The 20,663-nt window shown below is 50.6% G+C and overlaps 4 protein-coding genes across 6 annotated transcripts in view; 2 read left to right on the top strand and 2 right to left on the bottom strand.

The window, feature by feature from the left end:
• The window catches only part of MTF1 (metal regulatory transcription factor 1), a 46,416-nt gene extending 39,696 nt beyond the window's left edge, over positions 1-6,720 (top strand). The window contains exons 10-11 of one of the 2 annotated variants that reach the window (XM_066375897.1): positions 271-331; positions 1,496-6,720. In XM_066375897.1, coding sequence (XP_066231994.1) covers positions 271-331; positions 1,496-1,926 — 492 coding nt within the window. In that variant the 3' untranslated portion in view covers positions 1,927-6,720. Of the gene's footprint in view, positions 1-267; positions 332-1,495 lie in introns of both variants that reach the window. The other variant, XM_066375896.1, reaches the window with a different exon arrangement.
• A 680-nt stretch (positions 6,721-7,400) lies between these two features.
• Positions 7,401-8,680, bottom strand: C3H1orf122 (chromosome 3 C1orf122 homolog). Of its 2 annotated transcripts, none has more exons than XM_066375904.1 (3): positions 8,548-8,680; positions 8,116-8,317; positions 7,401-7,876 (listed from the first exon to the last, which is right to left on the bottom strand). In XM_066375904.1, exons 2-3 carry the CDS (start codon positions 8,161-8,163, stop codon positions 7,781-7,783), a joined length of 144 nt encoding a protein of 47 aa, XP_066232001.1. In that variant the 5' UTR covers positions 8,164-8,317; positions 8,548-8,680; the 3' UTR covers positions 7,401-7,780. The 2 variants fall into 2 exon arrangements, with proteins under 2 accessions (XP_066232001.1, XP_066232000.1); XM_066375903.1 differs by lacking the exon at positions 8,548-8,680 and adding an exon at positions 8,410-8,544.
• YRDC (yrdC N6-threonylcarbamoyltransferase domain containing) lies at positions 8,674-13,386 on the top strand. The gene is made up of 5 exons (XM_066375901.1): positions 8,674-9,065; positions 9,645-9,759; positions 9,884-10,003; positions 11,768-11,910; positions 12,214-13,386. Exons 1-5 carry the CDS (start codon positions 8,674-8,676, stop codon positions 12,284-12,286), a joined length of 843 nt encoding a protein of 280 aa, XP_066231998.1. The 3' UTR covers positions 12,287-13,386.
• A 664-nt stretch (positions 13,387-14,050) lies between these two features.
• Positions 14,051-19,753, bottom strand: MANEAL (mannosidase endo-alpha like). Its single transcript, XM_066375900.1, has 4 exons — positions 19,070-19,753; positions 17,760-17,869; positions 16,808-16,884; positions 14,051-16,014 (listed from the first exon to the last, which is right to left on the bottom strand). Exons 1-4 carry the CDS (start codon positions 19,617-19,619, stop codon positions 15,378-15,380), a joined length of 1,374 nt encoding a protein of 457 aa, XP_066231997.1. The 5' UTR covers positions 19,620-19,753; the 3' UTR covers positions 14,051-15,377.
• Between the last annotated feature and the right edge of the window lie 910 nt (positions 19,754-20,663).

Here is a 20,663-nt window from a genome sequence, read left to right as displayed (position 1 = left end):
AGCTGGGGGTAGGCAAGTAGTTGGGACAAAGCTGGCGACACTGTCCTCACTGAATGTCAAACGGGGATGACCTCATGTCAGAGCACAAACAAAACATCACTCAGTACACAACTCCTTCCACACTGAGGGTTTTCTGTCCTCTGATGACCATACAACTGGGAGGCTTCAGGTCCTTGGAGAGCTGCCATATATTTTTTTCATTGAATCTATTGGGGTGACAGATCTGCTGTAATCAAGTGGCCATAAACATGATTTTTTTTCTTACAGCAGCAAGCCTCTAAAGTTGAGAAGGTGTTTTTCACCACTGCAGTACCAGTAGCCAGTAGCACAGGTATGTAATTCTGTGTGAGCTTTAAAAGAGAGTCACCTCTCTGGCCCCTTGAGGCACAGTTCATAGTTGCTTTATTCCACTTTTTAAAACTTTAAAATCAAATTTGTCACATTGTATTGTTTATTTATTAGAGGATTTCATAGTCTCAACTATTGGAGGTTAATGTACTTCTGGCACAAATATCACTAGTAACAGTTCTTTCCCTTCAGATACAGTTTAAATGTAGCCCCCCCCCAAAAAAAAAATTTCAATCACAGTTAATGCTAAAGAGGGCAGTTGTTAATTCACTGGACTCTTTTCTAATTACAGCAATGAAGAAATAAATAGCATCTGGGTCAGAGACTATATAGAACCAAAAATCCTCTTTTTTTAAGCTCTTTATTTTATAAATTAAGAAACTGGGGCCCTGAAGGATTCAGTGACTCCCCCAGAGTCACAGATAAGTTGGTGGCAGAGCCAAAGCTCTAGTTCTCAGGCCTCCTGACTCCCGCTCTCTTCTTCTGCCCCTTGGTCTCTGGCTCTCTTGAGACACACAAAGCCTGTCTGAACTCAGAGGGTGTGTGTGCACACAAGGCTGGTTGTGTAAAAGGAGTTTTACGAACATCTACTGTGTGCCAGAGACTGGGGCTACAGAGTTGAGCGAGATATCCTCAGAGCCTCTTGGGTGAGCGGAACCAAACAGGTCCTGCACCACGCGGACAGAGGGGCAGGAGGAAGACAGGAGCTTTGTGCACAGTGCCAGGCAGCTGCCCTCGGGCTGGCCCTAGGTACAGCCTGCTGAAAACTGCCTGGAGGCCTCAGGAGAGGAGGGGAGTGAGCGGGGGTCTTCAGAGGTGAGAAGAGCAAGTTCTCCAGAACAGCCTGGGGAGTTTAGGCAGAACAAGCACCCACAGGCTCAGAGGTAAGAAGAACATGTCAGGAAAAGGGAGGCGACCTCTGTGGCTGGCATGGCGGGTGCAGGGCAGAGGATGGCTGGAAATGAGGCTGGAAATACAGGGTGCATCTCAGTGTGTGTGGCTTTCTAAGGTAGAGGGACTTGGTCTTGGCATGTGGCATCCACCCTCTCCATCATTCCTGCCTCCTTGGTACTCAGTGCTCACCTAGTCTAGATCCCCCTGTGCCCTGCAGCCACTTGAAGAGCAGTCTCTCTCGCCTCTCTCGCAGGGAGCTCTGTACAGCAGATTGGCCTCAGTGTTCCTGTGATCATCATCAAGCAAGAGGAGGCATGTCAGTGTCAGTGTGCATGCCGGGACTCTGCCAAGGAGCGGGCAGCTGGCAGGAGAAAGGGCTGTTCTTCCCCACCCCCTCCAGAGCCGAACCCCCAGCCTCCTGATGGGCCCAGCCGGAAGCTACCACCACAGACTTTTCCCTCACCCTCCGTCCCACTGTCATCATCCTCCGCCATGCCCTCTTCCTGTGAGCAAAGCAGACGAGCAGAGACTCCTCCAGACCCTCAGACAGAAACGTTAAGTGCCATGGATATGTCAGAGTTTCTGTCCCTCCAGAGCCTGGACACGCCGTCCAATCTGATTCCCATTGAAGCACTACTGCAGGGGGAGGAGGAGCTGGGCCTGACCAGCAGCTTCTCCAAGTGAAAGGCCCAGGTGCTCCCCTCCAGGAAGAGAGGGCGAGCAGGAAGCATACTTAAGGTGTGATGCCTACCATCGTGGGATCGACAGTTTGAAGGATGAAGAAATCTACTGTTTGAAATCCTTACCTTTCAGATGTATTTTCTTTATTCATATCCCAGGAGCATCCATTTTAAGGAACTGGTCTTTGGGTAAAAAAACCAACAACAAAAAAAAAACACCACAAAACAAAAAAAAAAGCTAAGTTATAAATGAACTGTTTGGCTGCACTGTATGTCACTTTTGCTTATTGTCATGTGAACTTGGAAATTAAGGTTACTCGTATGCATAAAAATTCTAAATGAAAGGGTGTGGTTTCCATCAATCTGATGTTGCCCATCACTTGCACTGGGGCCTTGTAGCTTGGGCAGTGGAATTCAGTGGGTAAAGTGTTGCTCCTCCCTGTGTCTTTTGAATCTGAGGCTGAAGCTTACTCCAAAGGCCAGACCTTCACTCCATCAGAGAGGGAAGTGGCAAAGGCGGGCCATTCCAGCTGTGAGCCAGACAGGAATTGGGTGAGATGGTTTGTTGTTTGCGCTTGGTGTCAGTGGACTTGGAGTAACTGTGGCAGGTGTCATCCTGCATTCAGCTGCAGCACAGATGGGCAACTGACAGCCTGGCCCAAAGCTGTGGGGATGGTCTGGTTCTACAGGGGCCCTAAGTAAGCTGTTTGCTATCTGTCAATGATGCGTGTGCAGAGCAGGCTCTAGCAACATGATCACAGTCTTTGCCTTCCTGGTTCTTTCTGTCTCTCAGTTGGTTACCAGGGTTTACAGATCGCATTGAATTTTTCTTGGGGAACATCCCTGTTCTGTCCTAGAGTGGACATGTGGGCTTATGGCCAACTGCTGGTCGGTGCTCTGCCTTCCTTTAATTGTATTCTTGTTCCTCAGAGCCGAAGAGCTGCATTTTGCTTATCAGAAGGTATAGTGTTAAGGGAGGATTTTAAGGTGGCATGTAATTGGCAGGCCAGGTTTCCTGGCTCCAGGTTCTAGCGAGGTTTTTGATTGCCCCTCCCATCCTGCCTCTCACCCTCTGGATTTTGCATACAGCCTAGTACAGTGCAGAGAAGGGTGTGACTTGCTTGGCTTAGTCATATGATTTCTAAACAAAAACAAAAAACAAAAAAATACACAGAACGATGATCTTCTACTCAGGGTAAAACAAACAGAAAATTCCCCTTCCACCAAAAAGCCTGAAATGTTGCAATAAGTTATCTCATTTGGAATGTTTCGTTAAGTTGTGTTATAGGAAATAAGAATTGTTTTTTGATTTGTGTACAGAATTACATCCAATCCGTCTGCCTGTGGCCTAAGTCATTGCCTGTAAACATAAAACATAAAATACAGTCCACACTAAAATGGAAAGTCTCTCTCAACTGACTATATTAACATAGTCATGAGCGCTCCCCAAGCTCACTGGGCTCAGAATCCGGGTATGGCCAGTGTCTAGACCAGGCCTCTGCCTCCCAGGAGCCCCTTCCCTGCCTTGAGCAAGGAACAAGTTTCCACAAACAGGGCTGCTCTGCTGAGACAATGATTTCAGGCAGAAAGCCATAATTTGCCTTTCTTTTCCACTCCCTAATGTAGAGATCTGCATTTGCCACTCCTGTTCTCTGAGCCATTACTCAGGGCCAGCCTGGACGGCATCCAGAGCAGATCACTTTGGGAGCCAGAAGCCCTGCCTCTAACAGGATGTTCAGGGAGACTCGGACAAGAGGGCAGTGGTGGTGAACATTGTTATTGTGGTGAGGAGAAATGGGCGCAGCCACAGCAGCTGGTGATTCTTCCTTCCAGGAGTCTTGGCGGGAGACTTGGTTTCCTTTTGATCTTTTGCACTCCTCTCCCCCAAGGCTGGTGGGTTTTGGCGACCATTGACCTCAGCAGAAGTTGATAAGGCAGGAGGAATCTTCTGTTTACCACAGTGGGCTAGTCCTGGAAAACCAGTGGCTGAGCGTGATTTGTCCTTTGCTGTCTCTGGACCTTACACCCATAGAAAGCTTTGAGATAGGACCCTTGCTGTTTTCTTCTGGGAGACAGCAGCGCAAAGGGATCCCAAAGGTAGCTCATAGCAGCGGGCAGGAATGACCTGTGCCCACTCACCTAGAGTCACCTGGACTCAGTTCCCTGAGCACTGAGGTGGGACACAGGAGCCCTGGGAAAGCCATAGAAGCATCCATGGTTTAAATGTGGCTTCTTTCTGGTCAGCCAGGGCTGCACTCCCATGTTGAGCCTAGCCAGGTCAGTGGCTCTTCCACTATCCAAAGATTGGAGGGGATGAAAAAACATCTTAAAACAGTGTTTAGGCTGACAAGAGTTTTCTAGTTGAAGTATCTGCCTTGTGAGGGTGATTTGAGATTACAAAGGAGATTATCAGACCCAATCAGCTTTTCAAAAACCAGGAGTGTGCTTAAAATGTTAGTGAGTGATTGTGAAGAGGTTTATCCCACAGGATAGGCAGTCTTTCCTTCCCCTTCCAGCCCTCTCCCTCCCCACCCCCTTCCATAAGCCTGTCCTTTAGTGCCAAGGACCTTGGAGAAGAGCAGGCTTCTAGCTAAAATGGAGCCAGACAGAATCTTTATGGAGAGTATGTCTTCCCAAACCCGGGAATGAACCTAGGGTAAGGTTAGGCAAGGTCTGCAGACTTCTAGCAGGTGAAATCAAGCCTTTTTTCTTCCCGTGATAACCTTCACCATTTCCACCCCGTGGATGTATGTATATACATCCACTTTCCACTAGCATCTCTAGTTATACTGCTCCTTGACAGGGTGCTCAACGGCATCAGGAATTGGATGGAGTTCATGGGTTTAGGGGGTGGTAGGAAACTTGGGCTGGCACTGCCAAACTGCCTTAGTGAACCTGGCCCTTCACAGGCAGTGGGGTAGGGCATTGAGGGAAAGCAGCCCTGCCTTTCCTGGCAGGGTCCAGTCCACCTTAGGGGGGCATCACTAGTTTGGTGACAGGACTTAGTGTTATTTATTGAATTCCCTGGCCTCCCCCTATCCTTTTAGAAGGAGATCATGGTACAAAGCCTGGGAGGGGGTTTAATGTGGGAAGACCTCTCTGGGTAGAAGCAACGGACTTCTCTTCACCACCTCTGCGAGGGTCAGTAGCTTGGAGAGTTTTACCTTCAGTGTCAAGGCAGTGGACCGATGGGATAACAGAGGGTGGGTCTTCCTGAGAGACTTTGTATAATGTTGAATGTGTCCAGAGGGACAAGTTTGCAGAACCTCATATTGGTATATTAAAGAAATAATAAAATAAAAAAGCACTTTAGGTTATTTTATCTTTAACCCAATTGCTGCAATTTCTTTTGTGTGTGTGTGTGTGCGTGCGTGTATATATATATATATATATAGATAGATAGATATATACTTTCCACAAAGTTTTATTTTTGCTCAGAATAAAAAGTTAAGTTGAGGTGTGAAAAGAAAAGCACTTACCTTGGTGCAATATGTGTAGCTTGATGGTCGTTGTCCCATGTGGTCCTGGCCCGGCCGCATTTTCTGCTCCATCAGCCCTGCACCAAGAGGCTGTCTTTAGGGAAACACTATTATGCATTCTCAGCTACTGCTCAATCTATGCAAGCCTTCCCTGTGTGCCTGAGGGCGCCCTCCTCAGGCTCTCTAAGGAACTGCTGCGGGTCCTGTTTTCTTCTGCTGACTGTTGAGGCCCTTTTTCATCACTTCTTTGCACCCTTGCCATCTTTCCCCCCCTTCACCATTAGAAAGTGATGCCTGAAAGGAAGGAACAGGTTGTTCCTAGATAGAAACCTGGCACCTTCTAGACTTCTATAGTTGTAATCACATCCTTAGAGACTTCTCCAGAATCACCATTGATTTATGGAATTGCAACAGTATTGCTGAAGACTTTACAATTTTCCTACATTACCAATCAGAAATATGTTTGGGGAGGTGTTAGTGGTGCAGGGGTGGGGGGCAACATGAGCCGTTTCTATACTGCTCCCATACTGCCCCTGTTGGCTGTTTAAGCAGAAAGGCCTCTAGCTTTCATTAAATCTAGTAAAGAAAGCTGTTAATAATTTGCTTTATTAACTTTTTCCCTTCCCCCTTACTCCTCTCTTGTTCCCCTTCCCACCCCATTGTTTCTTCAGTATCAGGCTACTATATAATACAGATGTTAAAATATATATACTTCAGCCAAAGCAGAAAGATTTCCATAGATCCAACATGCAAATTATTCTGCCGTGACCTATATTAGAATTGTTCATTCCTTAGTTAGGGAAGGGGGAGGCAACAAAACTGAATTATGCATATTTCTGATTGGTAATCAGTTTAACTTGTTTCTTCTTGAGTAGTTGTGGGGGAGAGGGAAAGGGTCCATGTTTCTTCTCATGCCCTGTGGGGACGCTGATGACCACTGTTTGGGCTTTTCTCACTGTTACTCCTGTTCCAGAGAGGGCTTCTCAGTTTGCACTGAAAAATGCAATCTAAACTGGACCTTTACGGCAATGTGTACATAGTACAAGCTTTTCTACTGGATGCAAAGTTTAAAACCACACACTGCCCTTTTGGTGGTGTGCCTGCTGGGCCAAAAATCGGGTGATAATGTAGTGTCACTTTCTCAGCTCAATGCAGTTTCTACTTTTTTCTTATGGGAAAGTTTTTCATAAAACCTTTTTTCACCAAAACCCAGGGGTGTTTTTGCAATATCCTTGTTATCCTCACAGTGGTGCCAAGTCAGAGGCCTCTCTTGCCCTCTCTCCCCTTTGTCCTCAGGCCTCCCCTAGGGTGATGTTTGACTCAACAGTCTAGTTCTTTGTTGTTTTTTGGTGAATGTGGAGGTGAGGGTCAGAGTTCAAGGGGGTTGTTTCCTTTCCCTGTGAATTCCTAGTCCCTGTTTGGGGAAGGTAGCTGGAAACACATTTTTGCTGAATCTCTGGCTCAGATCTTCTGGCCAGGAAAGGCAAGACCCAGGAGAGCCTTCCTTTTTGACATACACTAGTCGCTGGCCAGAGGTCTTAGTGACAGTTCTTTAAATCCCAAATAGTTTTATTTGGATTATGTAAAGCCTATCAAATTCACTTAAGTGTGAAACATGGGAACAACAGACTTCCACTGAGCGATATGAAAACGTTACAGGTTCAGTACTTCCAAAGGAAGAAACCTCCAAACCCAAAAAAGAGTAAATATGAATTTGTATTTTTGAAGAATGTGAAATAATGGTGTTCGCTTAATTGCTCCTTTTGTATAAACTTAATATTGTACTTTAAGATATCTGCTAAGAAGTGAAAATTTAACTTTTTGGAATTGAAAAAGCAATATTAAATACTAATGAGATCCTAATTAAATGCTTATTTAAATCTGGTAGTTATCTGTGGTATTTCTTCCCAACCCTGCCCATGGTAGACAGCTTTCAACCACTTCCCTCCTCCCCAGCCATCAGAGTCTTAGGGGACAGAAAGGAAAGGTCGGTCACCAGGAGAGTCTGCAGGATTCCTTTTAATCAAGGCTCTGCTAAAAGTGTTTTGTGGGGCTAGGAGCCCCCAAAGCATGAAATGGACATGTAACACCACCTGGATCCCCCAAAGCAGGCCAGACTACTCTTGAGAGCCCTGCTGGCCCGCCCTATCCGGGTAATCAGACTGGGTATTCCTTGGCTACATTTCAAAGCTCAGCACTGCCTTCAGCCAGGATGAAGTGGGAGTGAACCCAGCTGCTAGCAGAGCTGCCACCCTGGGCTGAGGGCCAAGTTCCAGCCGCTGCCAGTGAAGACTGGCCCCTTTAGTCAAGGCAGTTGTTCAGAGTCAAGCCGCCAGCCCCGGGGAGGGAGAGAACTCAGGGCCTCCGGATCGGGGATGGTCAGGGCTCCGCAGCTCCATCACCAGCATCCTTTGGAAAGCCACCTCTGGCGGAGACAGCTGGCTGAGAGAGTGCTCCGGGTTTGGCTGAGACGTTCTGGTTGGAACAGAAAGAAAAAAAATGAGGCTGGGAGGAAAGGCCTTGGATTAGGCCCCGCAAGGATATGGCCACTTGGCATTTGGACAGTACTGAACTTTTTCAAAGCCTCTCGCCTGGATGGAAGGTGGGAGGTAAAGCAATTGGGACACTTTCACCCTCCAGGGAAGCTAGGACTTAGTAAATCTAGCCAGTGGGCAGTCCCCACCTCCCAGGCCCAGCTCAGGGTGGGTACTGACCCCGCCACTAGCCTGCTCCGGGCGTCGGCGGCCCAGCTGCCGCAGCATCTCCTCGCAGGCGGCGATGGTGTCCAGAAGCTGCCGCTGCCGCTGCTCCACCGCGTCCAGCAGCTGCTGGGCGCGCTCATCCCGGGGCGGCTGCGGGGGTGGCCTCCCGCCGAGCCCCAACCCCGCCTTCCCACGGTCCACGCCGGCAGCCTCCCTGCCCGGGAGAGAGCGAGAGACAGACGGTCAGGGCCGGCGCTGGCGTGGGGTCATAGCCCATTCCCCCCTCCCTGACGGGCCCCCTCTCACCCCCGTGACCAGTCTGAGCCGGGGCCCCATTCCATCTCCGCCTGCGCGGCCCCACCACCACCCCTCTTTTGGCCGCCCCCCCCCCTTCCCCAGCGCTGCGCTAAAGCTCTGCAAAGCTGCGCCCCGCCCAGTCCCCACCGGTCTCCTTCAATCCTCCTGGGGGTCGTGGTCCCTTTAAGTTGCCCGGCGCAGAGGTGGGACCGAGCCTCCCGAACCGGAAGCTGACTTGACGCGTCACTTCCTCCCGGAATCGGCCCGGGGCGGATGTCTCCAGCGCGTCGGTGCAAGGGACTAAGGGCCGCGGTGGCTGCCAGCGTGGGGTTGAGCGAGGGGCCGGCGGGCTCCGCCCGGGGCGGTCGCCTCCTCCGCCCTCCGAGCCCAGCTCGGGCGGCGCCGGGGGCCCGACTGTTACAGCTCCCGGGAAGCGGGGCTGTGCGGGCCGCAAGCCCGGAGCGCGCCGGTTGGGCCGAGGCGCTACGGGCTGCCGTGGCAGAGCTGCGCGCCGGCGCCGTGGTAGCCGTCCCCACCGATACGCTGTACGGCCTGGCCTGCTCCGCGAGCAGCTCGGCGGCGCTGGGCGCCGTGTACAGCCTCAAGGGTCGCAGCGAGGCCAAGCCGCTGGCCGTGTGCCTGGGCCGTGTGGCCGACGTCTACAGGTAGGGCCTCCCCGACCCGGCCCCGCTGGGGGCGGCACCGCGGGAGGGGCTTCCGGTGACAGGCTTGGGAGACTGAGGCGCAGAGAGCGGGAGGGGCATGTCCATGCTCACCCAGGAATCCGGAACTGGAAATGTGTGTCGAGCACTTAACGTTTGCCAAACGAGATCGTGGGCGCAGCAGTGAACGGGGCAGGCGAGGCCTTTATTCCGACGTTTTGTGATTAATTGGGGGGAGGTCTACGGTTAAAAAAAAAAGGGAACAAACACAGTAGCTTAATTTAGTACATTTAGAAATGTAGCGGAGTAATTTAGGAGGGCTTTGAAGAAAATTAAAAAAAAACGGAGCGTGATAGCGGTGCAGCTGTTGTAGCCTCGGAGAGACCAGGGTCATATGCGCTCCAAACTTGGGGTGCTTTTCTGGAGCCCAGCCTTCTGCTCAAGCTCTTAGGTGAGGAGGGAATTCAGATGGATCCCATTGTAATCCCTAGGGTTGTCTTTTCTAGATCTGCTTTAAGTCTGAACTAGGACCAGCAGTAGCTCTCCATTCTTGGATAGATTTGTGCCACTTCTGTTTCCCAGGTACTGTCATGTGAGAGTACCCGAGGGGCTTCTGAAAGACCTATTACCAGGACCAGTGACCCTGGTGATGGAACGCTCGAAAGAGCTCAATAAGGACCTGAACCCCTTCACTCCTGTGAGTCAGATTTTCTCTTGTGTCCCCAGACTCCTGCCATTTGGCTTTCACAAGGATCTAGGATGGGGACATCCCCCAACCCCTTCTCTCCTTGCTCACTGTCGCCTTTCACTTTGCTTCGTAGCTTGTAGGCATCCGGATTCCTGACCATGCCTTCATGCAGGACTTGGCCCAGATGTTTGGGGGACCACTTGCTCTCACCAGTGCCAACCTCAGCTCCCAGGCCAGTTCTTTGAAGGTGGAGGTGAGAGTTACCCAGTCCCTCCTCCCCAGAAATGTCACCAGGCCAAACACAGTGTTCTCTGAACCAGTGGGATTGGTGGTTTGCTGGAATTGCCTGGCAGGAGAATCTAATGGTGGGAAGGTGGGAAGTCTGCCAGTTGGTAGGGGATGTGTTGGGGCTGGGGGGGGGGGGGGTCCAAGTTAAGAATCTTGGAAAGATCTTATTACAAAGCTTGAGAAGTGAGGGGGAGAATTGGTGTTTTCTTCCTATCTTTTAAGTAAGAAACATTGTGATAACTATAATCATTTTTCCCCTTTCTGTGGGGGCAGCAGTTGTTGGAGAATACAGTTAGGCAGTAAGTCTTTTTTTTTACAACAGTGCTCTAGACTTAAGGCTCTGAAAGTGAATTCACTTATCCCAAGGACTCTTAACCCTGTTTTTGTTTTTGTTTTTTTACAGAGGCAGAGATAGACAGGGACAGACAGACAGGAACAGAGAGAGATGAGAAGCATCAATCATTAGTTTTTCGTTGTGCGTTGTGACTTCTTAGTTGTTCATTGACTGCTTTCTCATATGTGCCCTTGACCGCGGGCCTTCAGCAGACCAAGTAACCCCTTGCTCGAGCCAGCGACCTTGGGTCCAAGCTGGTGAGCTTTTTTTGCTCAAGCCAGATGAGCCCGCGCTCAAGCTGGCGACCTCGGGGTCTCGAACGTGGGTCCTTCCGCATCCCAGTCCGACGCTCTATCCACTGCGCCACCACCTGGTCAGGCCTAACCCTGTTTTCTTATCTCTGCCATGGCCAGGTCAAAAAAAGGTTCATCCTAATCCTGTATAAGCTGCATAGCTTAGGTCAAATGAGAACAAAAAAAAATTTAACTTATGTTTTTTTCTTGTTACTGAACTTAAATGTAGAACAGTAAAGTGATGGGATTTTCCATGGCCAGACCTAAAGAGTGGGTTCGGGAGCCTTGGAAAGTGAGAGCCCAGCATCCCTTCTTATTCTCAGACTGCAGGCTTTTACTTGGTCTTCGTGGCCATGCTCTAGGCATTTGGGAAGGGGATGATGGGAAGTAGTCTTACCTTTTCGGCAAGCAGTTAACCTATCCAACTGGTATTCATGATTTCCCATCCCAGATTCCCAGGCCAAACTGCTCCTGCAGTTAGTGTCTTCATAAGGGGTGGGGGTAGGGGTGAGGGTTGTGGGTGATGCTCTAGCTCCGAAGGGAGTACCTTTCCCATAGCCTGAGGATCGAGTGTCGGTGGCATGCACTTGCGAAGTCCACCTTTCTCCTCTCTACTGTAATCCAGAGCTCCACTGAAGTCCAGGATCAGAGTGCTAAAGCTGGAAGGACCCTTATTTTACAGCCCTAATAAAATAACTGAATGTAGGCCCATACATTTGGTGGGAAGTCCAGGATAGAGCCCACATCTTTGGATTCCTATCATTGTACTTATACCCCCCAACAGAAAAAAAATGTATGGAATTTCCTCTTGGCACAGCAGGATTTTCTTTGAGCTCTAGATAGGTGTTACTGGGGTGCTAATTGTGGTTGGGGGTACGGGGGGGGGGACTTCAAATCTCATAGGATGTAGTGTCCTAGGTGCAAATGCAATGTCCTTAGCATAGCTGACCTTAACTAAATGAGGTTCCTTTCCCTGCTTGGAGGAAAATGCCATCTGTTTTTGGATTGTGTAGCCTTTGTCTTATTTGCGACCCCTGACTACAATATGATAGCATTGTAGGTGCTGAAGTAGTGTCCATGCTCTTCCTCTCCCTCTTCCTAGGAGTTCCAGGACCTCTGGCCTCAGCTGTCCCTGGTAATTGATGGGGGACCAATTGGGGATAGCCAGAGCCCTGAGTGTCGTCTAGGCTCAACTGTGGTTGACTTGTCTGTACCTGGAAAATTTGGCATCATCCGTCCAGGCTGGTGAGTCTCTTTCCTGTGATGGGAATAGAGTTTGAGGGAGGCTGGGAGATGCAAAAGAGGACTAGACAAAATAAAGGTTGTCACTTTCTCTTGCCCTGGCGGGGTGGGAAGGTTTGGAGATGTGGTGGGCGGAGTAAGACTAAGTTTGCTGGTGTTTGCCGGCTTTTTCAGGATTCAGAAGGATTCATCAACGGTTTGATGACTAGAGTATAGTAAGACCAGAGAGTTTGGAGAACCTTGATCCCCAGACTCTGGTGGGCTTTGAGAAGTCAGACTCTTACCTGTCCTCCATTTCCTCCTCAGTGCCCTGGAAAATACTACGGCTGTCCTCCAACAGAAGTACAGGCTGCTGCCCTTACATGGATCCTGCTTGTGAAACTTGGCGACAGGAGGGCCCAGGGGCTGGTGCTGGACACTATGTGTCTGTCCACTGGTGGCTGGCAAGGCCTCATTTTCAGAGGCCGCTGGGGCTATAGCATCACTAGTCTGCCACTTTTGAGGCAGTTTGTCTTTCTCAATACTGTAGACCAGGCCCCAGAAGCTGCTGGTTTAGCCTCAACCCTGGGGTGGAGGCTATATTTAGTATCTGCAATTTCATTTATCAGCCAAAAGCTGAATAGAGACTTTAAGAACATTCCTAGGATGCTCTTATTCTGATAAGTTTCTTCTCTCCCTCTGTATTTTTTAATTTTTGAAATATAAGTTAAATAACATTTAGAATTTAGTGAGAAGTGGCATCTAAGATCCAAATGAGCTACAGCACCAATTGGTGCTGTTTAGAAGTCTCAAGTGACCAAAGGCATGAGTTTTGTGTTCCTGAAGCTGGAGCCAAGTTAGGATCAAGATTGCACAGCCACAAGCCAGACACTGTTTCCTCTGAACCAGGGGCTAGTGCTATGGTGAGCTGTGACTGCCTGGTGGAAAGGCATCATTTTGGTCTTTTGATGATGAAGTTCAGCTCAGTTGGCAGGGAGTGGGATGGGGGTCCTAATTACAACAGAGTGCTGGAAAATAAATCCTATCTCTTCTTAGTTATGAGATAGATTATAATGGATTATACCTATAATACCTTTATTTAAATCCAGTGTCTACTCAGCAGCCTTTATCTGTATTTATATGTATTCCACGTGTTAAACATAGTTATTTTTGGGCATTTGAACTTTGTTTTTCTGTAATAGAAAATAATGCGGCCTGACCAGTGGTGGCAGAGTGGGTAGAGCATCAACCTGGGACATCGAGGTCCCGGGTTTGAAACCCTGAGGTCACCGGCTTGAGTGCAGAGTGGCTGGCTTGAGCAAGGGGTCACTGGCTCAGCTGAGCCCCCCTGGGACATATGAGAAGCAATCAATGAACAATAAAGTGATACAACTACAAGTTGATACTTCTCATCTCCCTTCTTGTCTTTCTCTCTGTCTCTCTCACCAAAAAAAAAAAAAGGAAGAAAATAATGCGGCTATTAAACATCTTTGAAAATAGTTTGTTTTTCCTCTTTGAATTATTTCCTTAGGGTAGGTTAAAGTTGTGAACATTTTTATGGTTCTCTTAGCTTTCGAAAGAACTGAATCGGGTTACCATGAATGAGCAAGGTGAGAATTGCTGCCCCCGCCCCCTAGTACACTGCCGTACTTTTAGTATTTTTCAAATTGTATATTTGTGAAAGGAAGCCTCAGTGTACTCCCTTATGTAATTACAGGTCACCATCCATCCCTTTTCACCTGTCCTTGCTTGCTTTGGTTTCCCCAACTAAGTCACAAGCAAGGTAACCAGGCCTACCCCATTCATTGGTGAGGTTTAGTATCAGTTACCAAACTGCAGCTGGAAGTCCTTGTGGTACCGTGGTAGCCAGGAGGACCCACTACCTCCCCTCTGCCTTGTACCCCACTTTCCTGAATTGGGATTCTGTCTTGAGCCTGTAAACTCCTCAATAGTGGTTTCCAATGTACATATTTTCAAGTAGATCCTAAGAATCTTGCCAAGAAGGTTTCCCAGGCCCCACTTTGAGTGTTTCTGCAATTAGCATATTAGTTTATTTGTAAAGAAGCAATGGTTTTTTAAATATTCCCTCCAGAAATCTTATTTATACTAATTTCTTTGTATTTTTCCAAAGTTAGAAGCGGGGAGGCAGTCAGACAGACTCCCACATGCGCCTGACCAGGATCCACCCGGCATGCCCACCAGGGGACATGCTCTGCCCATCTGGAGCATTGCTCCTTTGCACCTAGAGCCATTCTAGTGCCTGAGGCAGAGGCCATGGAGCCAGCCTCAGTGCCTGGGCCAGCTTTGCTCCAATGGAGCCTTGGCTGCGGGAGAGGAAGAGAGAGACAGAGAGGAAGGAGAGGGGGAGGGGTGGAGAAGCAGATAGGCACTTCTCCTGTGTACCCTGGCCAGGAATCAAAGCTGGGACTTCCACACGCCAGGCTGACGCTCTACTGCTGAGCCAACTGGCCAGGGCCTATACTACTAATTTCTTAAACTTCATTGTGCTAACACTAGCCATCCCACATGTCAATTTGTCAGAATTTGTGAAGTCTTGAAGAGAGGAACAGGAATGCTTACTTGAGATGACCACATCATATTTAATTAATACAAATCACAGTAGCACTGAAAATGGCTCTAGTGAGTGGGCCTCATTCGGCTTAGGCAGCTAAAAGGAGAGGGATGTTCTAGTCCTCTCCCTGGAGCTCATCTGGGAAAACAGGCTTGAGCGTAGAGGTATTTTCTTAGAGGAAACGGCTCCAGCAGTGGGTAAACTGAAAAGGAAGAACCTATAGCTGTGTTTTGGCACTAGCTACAAGGCCATACCAAATGGGGGCAGCTGGATCCTATAAGCTTCAGGAAGACGGAACCATTCCTGGGCATTTGCTCCCAGCACATAGTAAGGGGCTCAGTCTGTGTTGAATGCCTGTGGAAGTTCAGGATTATTTCCTGAAAATTGGGTTCAGGAATCTACTGGGAAGAGCTTAAAACTAGAATTTTCCTTTTGGAAAGGCTCACATATGGTTCCCTAACTTGGAGAAAACTGACGATGTGGGAAGGAGGCCTGGAGAGAAGACAGAGGCTGGCAGAGGGAGCAGGGTGCATGCTAGCCCGGAACCCTGACACCCTTCTAAGTGCAGTGGCTTGGTGACACCCTACACCATCCTGCTGAGTTCAAAGCTAGAAGGGATTAGTTTAAAGGGTTCTCACTGAGGGTGTGAACTTCCCTGGGCTTAGCCCAGTCCCCTGCCAGCCTCTCTAGCCCTCTCTGGAACACTACCCAGGCTCCTATCCCTGCAAAGCAGCCCGGCACCACTTGCCTGAGGAGCAGGCTCTGTTCCTACATGGGCCCAGGCTGGATGGCCCACCCAGAAGCACCCAGCTGCTGACTTGGAGACACCGAGTGCCAACAACCTCAGCTGAGCCCCACATGGTGACAATATTACAGCGAGGCTGGGACATCAGCACCTCATGCCCTGCTTGCAGGCCCCTCACATCAACCACTGCTCCTTCTCTTTGATGAAGTGCTCTGCCCAGCGGCGAGTCAGCTCCAGGTACAGACTGGGCTGATGAGGCAGGTAGTCCAAATACAGACGAGTTGGCGTCTTCTTGGGAACAGCCTTCTCAATCTGGGTGCCCTCGTGCCACTCATTGAAAGAGGTGATGGAGACAATCTCGGGCCTCACTGTCAGGGCTGCCTGTAGGGCTGTCTCATAGTACTTGCCATTGACTCTGTTCCGCGTGTTGTGGTTATTCCAGGGCCGGATGCTGGTGTCAATGTAACCAGGCCCGACACTGGGAATGAACATGAGGTTGTTGGCATCACAAAAGTTCTTCACAGCTTTCCAGTTCTGATGGGAGGAGCCGAAGGAGAAACCATTGGAAGCAAAGTAGGTGTACATGCCATCAAATCCAGCAGCCAGAATGTCATGGGTGTGGCCCTCCTCCACCAGCAACGCTATGAAGACCCCATCATAGGGGGTGTTGCGAATTGAATGGGGCCCGTTTGGTGTCAGGAGATGGGCCCAGGCCTCAGGGGTTGTTAGGTATGAGTCATAGATATAAAAGAGTGGGAGGCTCTTACCCATGCTGTTCTTATAGCGGTAAAACGCGCCATGGGAGCCATACCTGAGGAGCAGAAGGAAGAAGAGCCTGAGCTGGCAGCCTAGGATGGGAGAAGCCAGCACCGTTGTGGGACCAGCCATAGATGAGAGCTTTCCTGATGCCTGAGCACAATTTTGGATCCAGTCAGCCTCCATACGGGACTGTCGTGCTTAAGCAAGAACCTAGTTCCCACCCTCCTCTCCCCAGGCTTGTCATTCCTTTATGCAAGCTTCATCTCCCTGCTCTAGGCCGAGCCACCACCATCTTTCATCTGGACTGCAGGCTCCCACTTCTACCTCCTTATAATCCATTCTTTTTAGAGTAAATCAGCTTTGATTGCTCTTTACCAAGACCTGCAAGTCCCCACCGACTTGATCAGGCCTAGCCCACCCCATTCCTGCTAATACCCCATCTCTACACTCCAGCCACACTGGCCTTCCTACTCTTCTGTCAGGCTTGCCCCATCCTCTGACCTTTGGAGCTGACAGCCTTCTGTCTGGAGTTTTCTGCCTGCCCCAGATCTTTGCAGAGCCACCTCTTCATTTAGGTGTTAGGCCACATGTCATTTCAGAGAGCTCACTTGACTGCCCATTCTAAAGTGGTTTTTTTGGATACACTCTAACATAACACCCTGCTTTATTCTTTATTATTACTTTTTCATAGTATGGATCACTTTGATTTTGTGTGTGTGTAACTATTCTCTCCTCCCCTGTACCCCCAACATCCACTAGAATGTAAGCTTTGCTAGTCCCACCCATTACCTATCCTTACTCCTATTTTGACCCCCGCCAAAATCCATGCCCCAAAGTAGCCTTACGTGTCAATGATGTACTTGATGTTGTCATGCAGAGTGATGTCATCTCGGCCCTTGTAGGGTTGGATGTGGAAGGCCACCTGCCACAAACAGGAGATTCTGGTCAGGTTAGTATCTGTCCAGGGGTCACAACTTATAAGGCTCATGCTCCAACTATGGCCTAGAGGAGGGGCTGAATTCAGGAGAGAGCCTGGCAATGATGGAAACAACAGACATAAAAGCAGCCACTGCCCTGAGGGCCAAAAAAAGAGGGGTAAGAAGTTTGCCCGTCTTCCCACAGCTGGGCATCTGGGAATTCTTCTGATGGGCCATGGCAGGATGGCTAACAGATTTCAACAGATGTGCCAGTTCCAAGTGATTGACACTAGATACCTAAGACTGTGGGAAGAAGTACACTGAAGCTGTGTCAGTGGGAAGTGTGCTATGACCTGTTAAGCATATTGGTGATGGACTCAGGAATGGGAGTAGGGCTCTTCATCGTTTTTCTGCCACAGCAGAGGAGAATGACTTACTTGGTTGGTACATCTGGGGAAAATAACTGGACATGCTTAGCTCAGCTCCCTCATTCATTTTGAAAGTGAGCCTACTGAGAACACGTGCACTCTGCTCCTCGAAACCCAGCACTGTCTCCCAGTAGGAAGCTGAGGCTGGAGCTGTTTGTGGGCCCATTTGGCCCTTGCCTGTCCTCTCTCCAGGGTCAGGGTCTCCAATTTAACCTCTACTATTGTAATATTTAGTCTCCCATTTCTGCCAACTTTTAGTTTTCTCATTCTTTTTTTTCAGAATTGAATAAGAGTGATATGGGTAGCATGATTAGAACCCCACACCCAATACCACACTTGCTACTTACTTGCCATAACTGGGCTAATGCCAAGAACTATTCCTATGGACAGAAGAAGGAAAATCTTCAGAATGAGCCAGAGGGCACTTGGGTTTTCTTTTCCTGAAGACTCACCTGGATGTTGTACTGATGGGCAGTGTCCAGAATGGCAGGCACCAGGTCATCTGAGGGTTCCCCATTATCATCAGCCGTGCCAGGTGGATACCAGGCCAGGACCAGGACACCTAAGACACAATAGAAGCTACATCTGAGACACACAGTAACCCCACAACAGAGATTTGTTTCTTCACAAACCACCTCCAGGTGCAAAATGGTTTCTGAATGAAACCTTAAGGCTCCTTCCTGCCAGGTTCACTTCCTGCAGATCAGATTCCAGTGCCTTGGCCCTGGAGCTGTCCTTGCCCACGGTGCTGAAGTGCAGCGGCTCGCGGGAACCTTAACGCGCCAGGCCTTGAAAGAGCCTGAGAAAAACCCTGGTAGGAGCCCAGCTTTTGCTGACACTAGCAAGTAGCAGAACAAAGGGAAATGGGTGGACAGTGCCACACCCACCCGGAAACCACAGTCCTATCTGTGGAAAAGAGTATCTCTGAGGTCCTGACGAGAGAAGAGCCCAGAGAGGTCATCTTATTCTTACCGTGTGAAATATCATTTGTCTAGACTGCCCCTCTAGAGTGTGAAATCGGAGGGATAGACTTTTTGTTATTTATCTCTGCATACCTCCCCACAGTGTCTCTGGCATTCCAATTTTTCTTTCACTCACTAATCGTTTCCAGATAAGTTGAAATATATCATAAAATCCAGCAGAATTCAGTGATGAAATCTGAAACAGGTGAACCTCTCACCCCAGCCTACCCATAAAGGAGGCTCCCAGGGACCTCTTCAAGCAGAGTACTTGATGAAAAGTATCTGGTCCCCATACTGCAAACAGCAGGGTCTGTCATGCAACGTGGGCAAACTTTCCTGCCTTCAGCCAGCAGAAGCAGGAAGGGCTCTAACCTGCACCTGTGTGAAAACAGGGGCCATCCAAGGTGCTTGCTACTCCTCTGAATCCCAGACTCCTGAGGGTCCAGCATATACCCAGGCTTCACTTACTCAAACCTAGAAGCCCAACGGACATGAATACTCTGCCTCACTCTCCTCACTTCCCTACCTGGGACAGCTCTGGCCCAATCGCCTTCCACTGGTTCTCCCAGTAGCTACCTCCTCCCTATGAAAGGGTCCTGAGTTGTTGGGGGTCAGGAGGCAGAGGTGGGTGCGTCTGCATTCTAGAAAGTGGGATGGTTCCTCGTAGAAGGGGAAGAAACCAGGCTGAAGGGTGAGTTTTGGGGCAAAGGCCCGGTGACTGGGGCAGCAGGAGTTGCGGAGTAGGAAGGAAGAAGGGCGAGGTTGGGGGTCAGGGACACCCAAGGGTGGAGAAAACTCACCGATGGCGGCTTCTTTGAGCTGGGTCATGTGCTCCCGCAGCACGTCAGGGTCCCGGGAGCTGTAGGGCCCCAGCTCCGGGTAGAAGCTGGAGCCCAAGTCTTCGGGGGGACTATGGCGACCGCGGGGGTAGCTGGCCGAAATCTTGGGGTCCCAGTGAGGCACCATGACGTGGTCCCAGTGGATGTAGTGGCCCTCGCGCCGCGGACTTCCATACCACGAATAGTAGAAGGCGTGCAGGTCCGAGTAGACGCGCAGACTCTGCCCAGGGGCCGGCTCGGCCTCCGCGGGGGCGGGAGCGGGGGGACTGCCCGGGCCCGCGGTGCGGGGCGGAAGCGGCGGAGGCGGAGGCGCGGCGGGCGCTGCGGGAGCCCGGACGGCGGGCGCGGGGGCCCCCTCCGGGCGTCGCTCAAAGGACGCCAGCTCCAGGCCTGGGCCCAGAGCCGGGAGTCCGTCGGGAGCCTTGAGCGTGCGCAGGCCCATGAGGGTGCCGAAGGCGAAGAGCAGCACCAGGAACAGCGCGATGCAGGCGCGGCGCCGCCGCCGGGCCATGGCGGCCCCTGCGCTCCTCGCGTCCCGCGGGCTACCTCGCCGCTCGCCACGCCATGCTCGCCCGCCCGGCTCCCGCGCGCCGCGTAGACCGCGCGCGTCCCAGGGAGACGGCGACGCCGAGCGCCGGGCGCGGCGTGGGCGGCTCCCCGCCTCTCCCCCGCAGTGCGGGCGGGCCCGGCACACAGAGAATGCAGGCGGTGCAGACCAAGTGGTCGCGAGCCGCGGGGGAGTGGGCTCGGAGGGGAGTGGCTGAAGGGCTGGTTCCTGGGGCCAAAGAAGCAGGGCGCTAAGTCAAGCCCAGTGGCCCGCGGAGGATATGTCGCCCTTCAGCCAGGGGCAGCAGGGTCGAGGCGCCCGGTGGGCGAAAGAAATGCCCTTTTTCTGGAGCCCAAGAGAAAGTCCGTCCTGGCTGCGGCGCTGGAGGGCTTGGGAGCAGAGGGCGGTGTGGGGAAGAAAGCGAACGTCTATGGTTGTCTCTTTCTTCAGTGATCTCCTTCCCCACTGATCACTCTTGACTGACTTCGCCAACTCCCTCCTTACTGATCTCAGTGACCTCCTTTGTTTGCCCCAGATTCCTCTTCCCTCGGGAACCCCCTCACACACCCGACAGCTTCAGAAGCCTGCGGAAAGAGGCTTCGGGGGAAACTCCAGAAATCAGATGCCACACCCGGGCTAGAGCACAGAGCAACGAGGGAGACCGTGACTTGCACAAGGTCACACAGAGCAGGTCTAAACCCAAGGAGCAGGACTGGCTTGCCAGAGCTCTTCTCGCTACCCAGAATACCTGGTCTCAGGCCTGTAGCTTCCGGAACCATCTGTCTGTCCTTGGACAATCTCCTAGAGTCGTGAGGACGACTAAATGACAGGTTTACCACAAAGCACATTTTACAAGGCCTGACAAAGTTATCACTCAATACAAGCTCACTATTCTTTCTGGACTCTGAGTTCCGGAGGGCAGGCCCAGATTGCATTTTCCTTTATAGATTTCTAGGGCTGCAAGAACAGGGTCTGCTTCTTAGTTCCCAGGGCTGTTTGTTGAACCAG

This window comes from Saccopteryx leptura, chromosome 3 (genome assembly GCF_036850995.1).
Source record: "Saccopteryx leptura isolate mSacLep1 chromosome 3, mSacLep1_pri_phased_curated, whole genome shotgun sequence".
NCBI classification, from domain to species: domain Eukaryota; kingdom Metazoa; phylum Chordata; class Mammalia; order Chiroptera; family Emballonuridae; genus Saccopteryx; species Saccopteryx leptura.
This window is presented reverse-complemented; position numbering and strand designations above follow the sequence as displayed.

Excerpts from the sequence above, each read along its gene's own strand:
- C3H1orf122 (XM_066375903.1), bottom strand. The coding sequence starts at position 8,444 with ATGGAATGGGGCCCCGGCTCAGACTGGTCACGGGG. Across the intron at positions 8,318-8,409 it reads GGCTCAGACTGGTCACGGGG|GGAGGCTGCCGGCGTGGACC; the intron begins GTGAGAGGGGGC and ends TCTCCCGGGCAG. Across the intron at positions 7,877-8,115 it reads CGGAGCAGGCTAGTGGCGGG|AACGTCTCAGCCAAACCCGG; the intron begins GTCAGTACCCAC and ends TGTTCCAACCAG.
- MANEAL (XM_066375900.1), bottom strand. The coding sequence starts at position 19,619 with ATGGCCCGGCGGCGGCGCCGCGCCTGCATCGCGCTGTTCCTGGTGCTG. Across the intron at positions 16,885-17,759 it reads CCCATCAGTACAACATCCAG|GTGGCCTTCCACATCCAACC; the intron begins GTGAGTCTTCAG and ends TGTTTGTGGCAG. Across the intron at positions 16,015-16,807 it reads ATCAAGTACATCATTGACAC|GTATGGCTCCCATGGCGCGT; the intron begins GTAAGGCTACTT and ends TCTGCTCCTCAG.
- YRDC (XM_066375901.1), top strand. The coding sequence starts at position 8,674 with ATGTCTCCAGCGCGTCGGTGCAAGGGACTAAGGGCCGCGGTGGCTGCC. Across the intron at positions 10,004-11,767 it reads CCAGTTCTTTGAAGGTGGAG|GAGTTCCAGGACCTCTGGCC; the intron begins GTGAGAGTTACC and ends CCCTCTTCCTAG. Across the intron at positions 11,911-12,213 it reads GGCATCATCCGTCCAGGCTG|TGCCCTGGAAAATACTACGG; the intron begins GTGAGTCTCTTT and ends TTTCCTCCTCAG.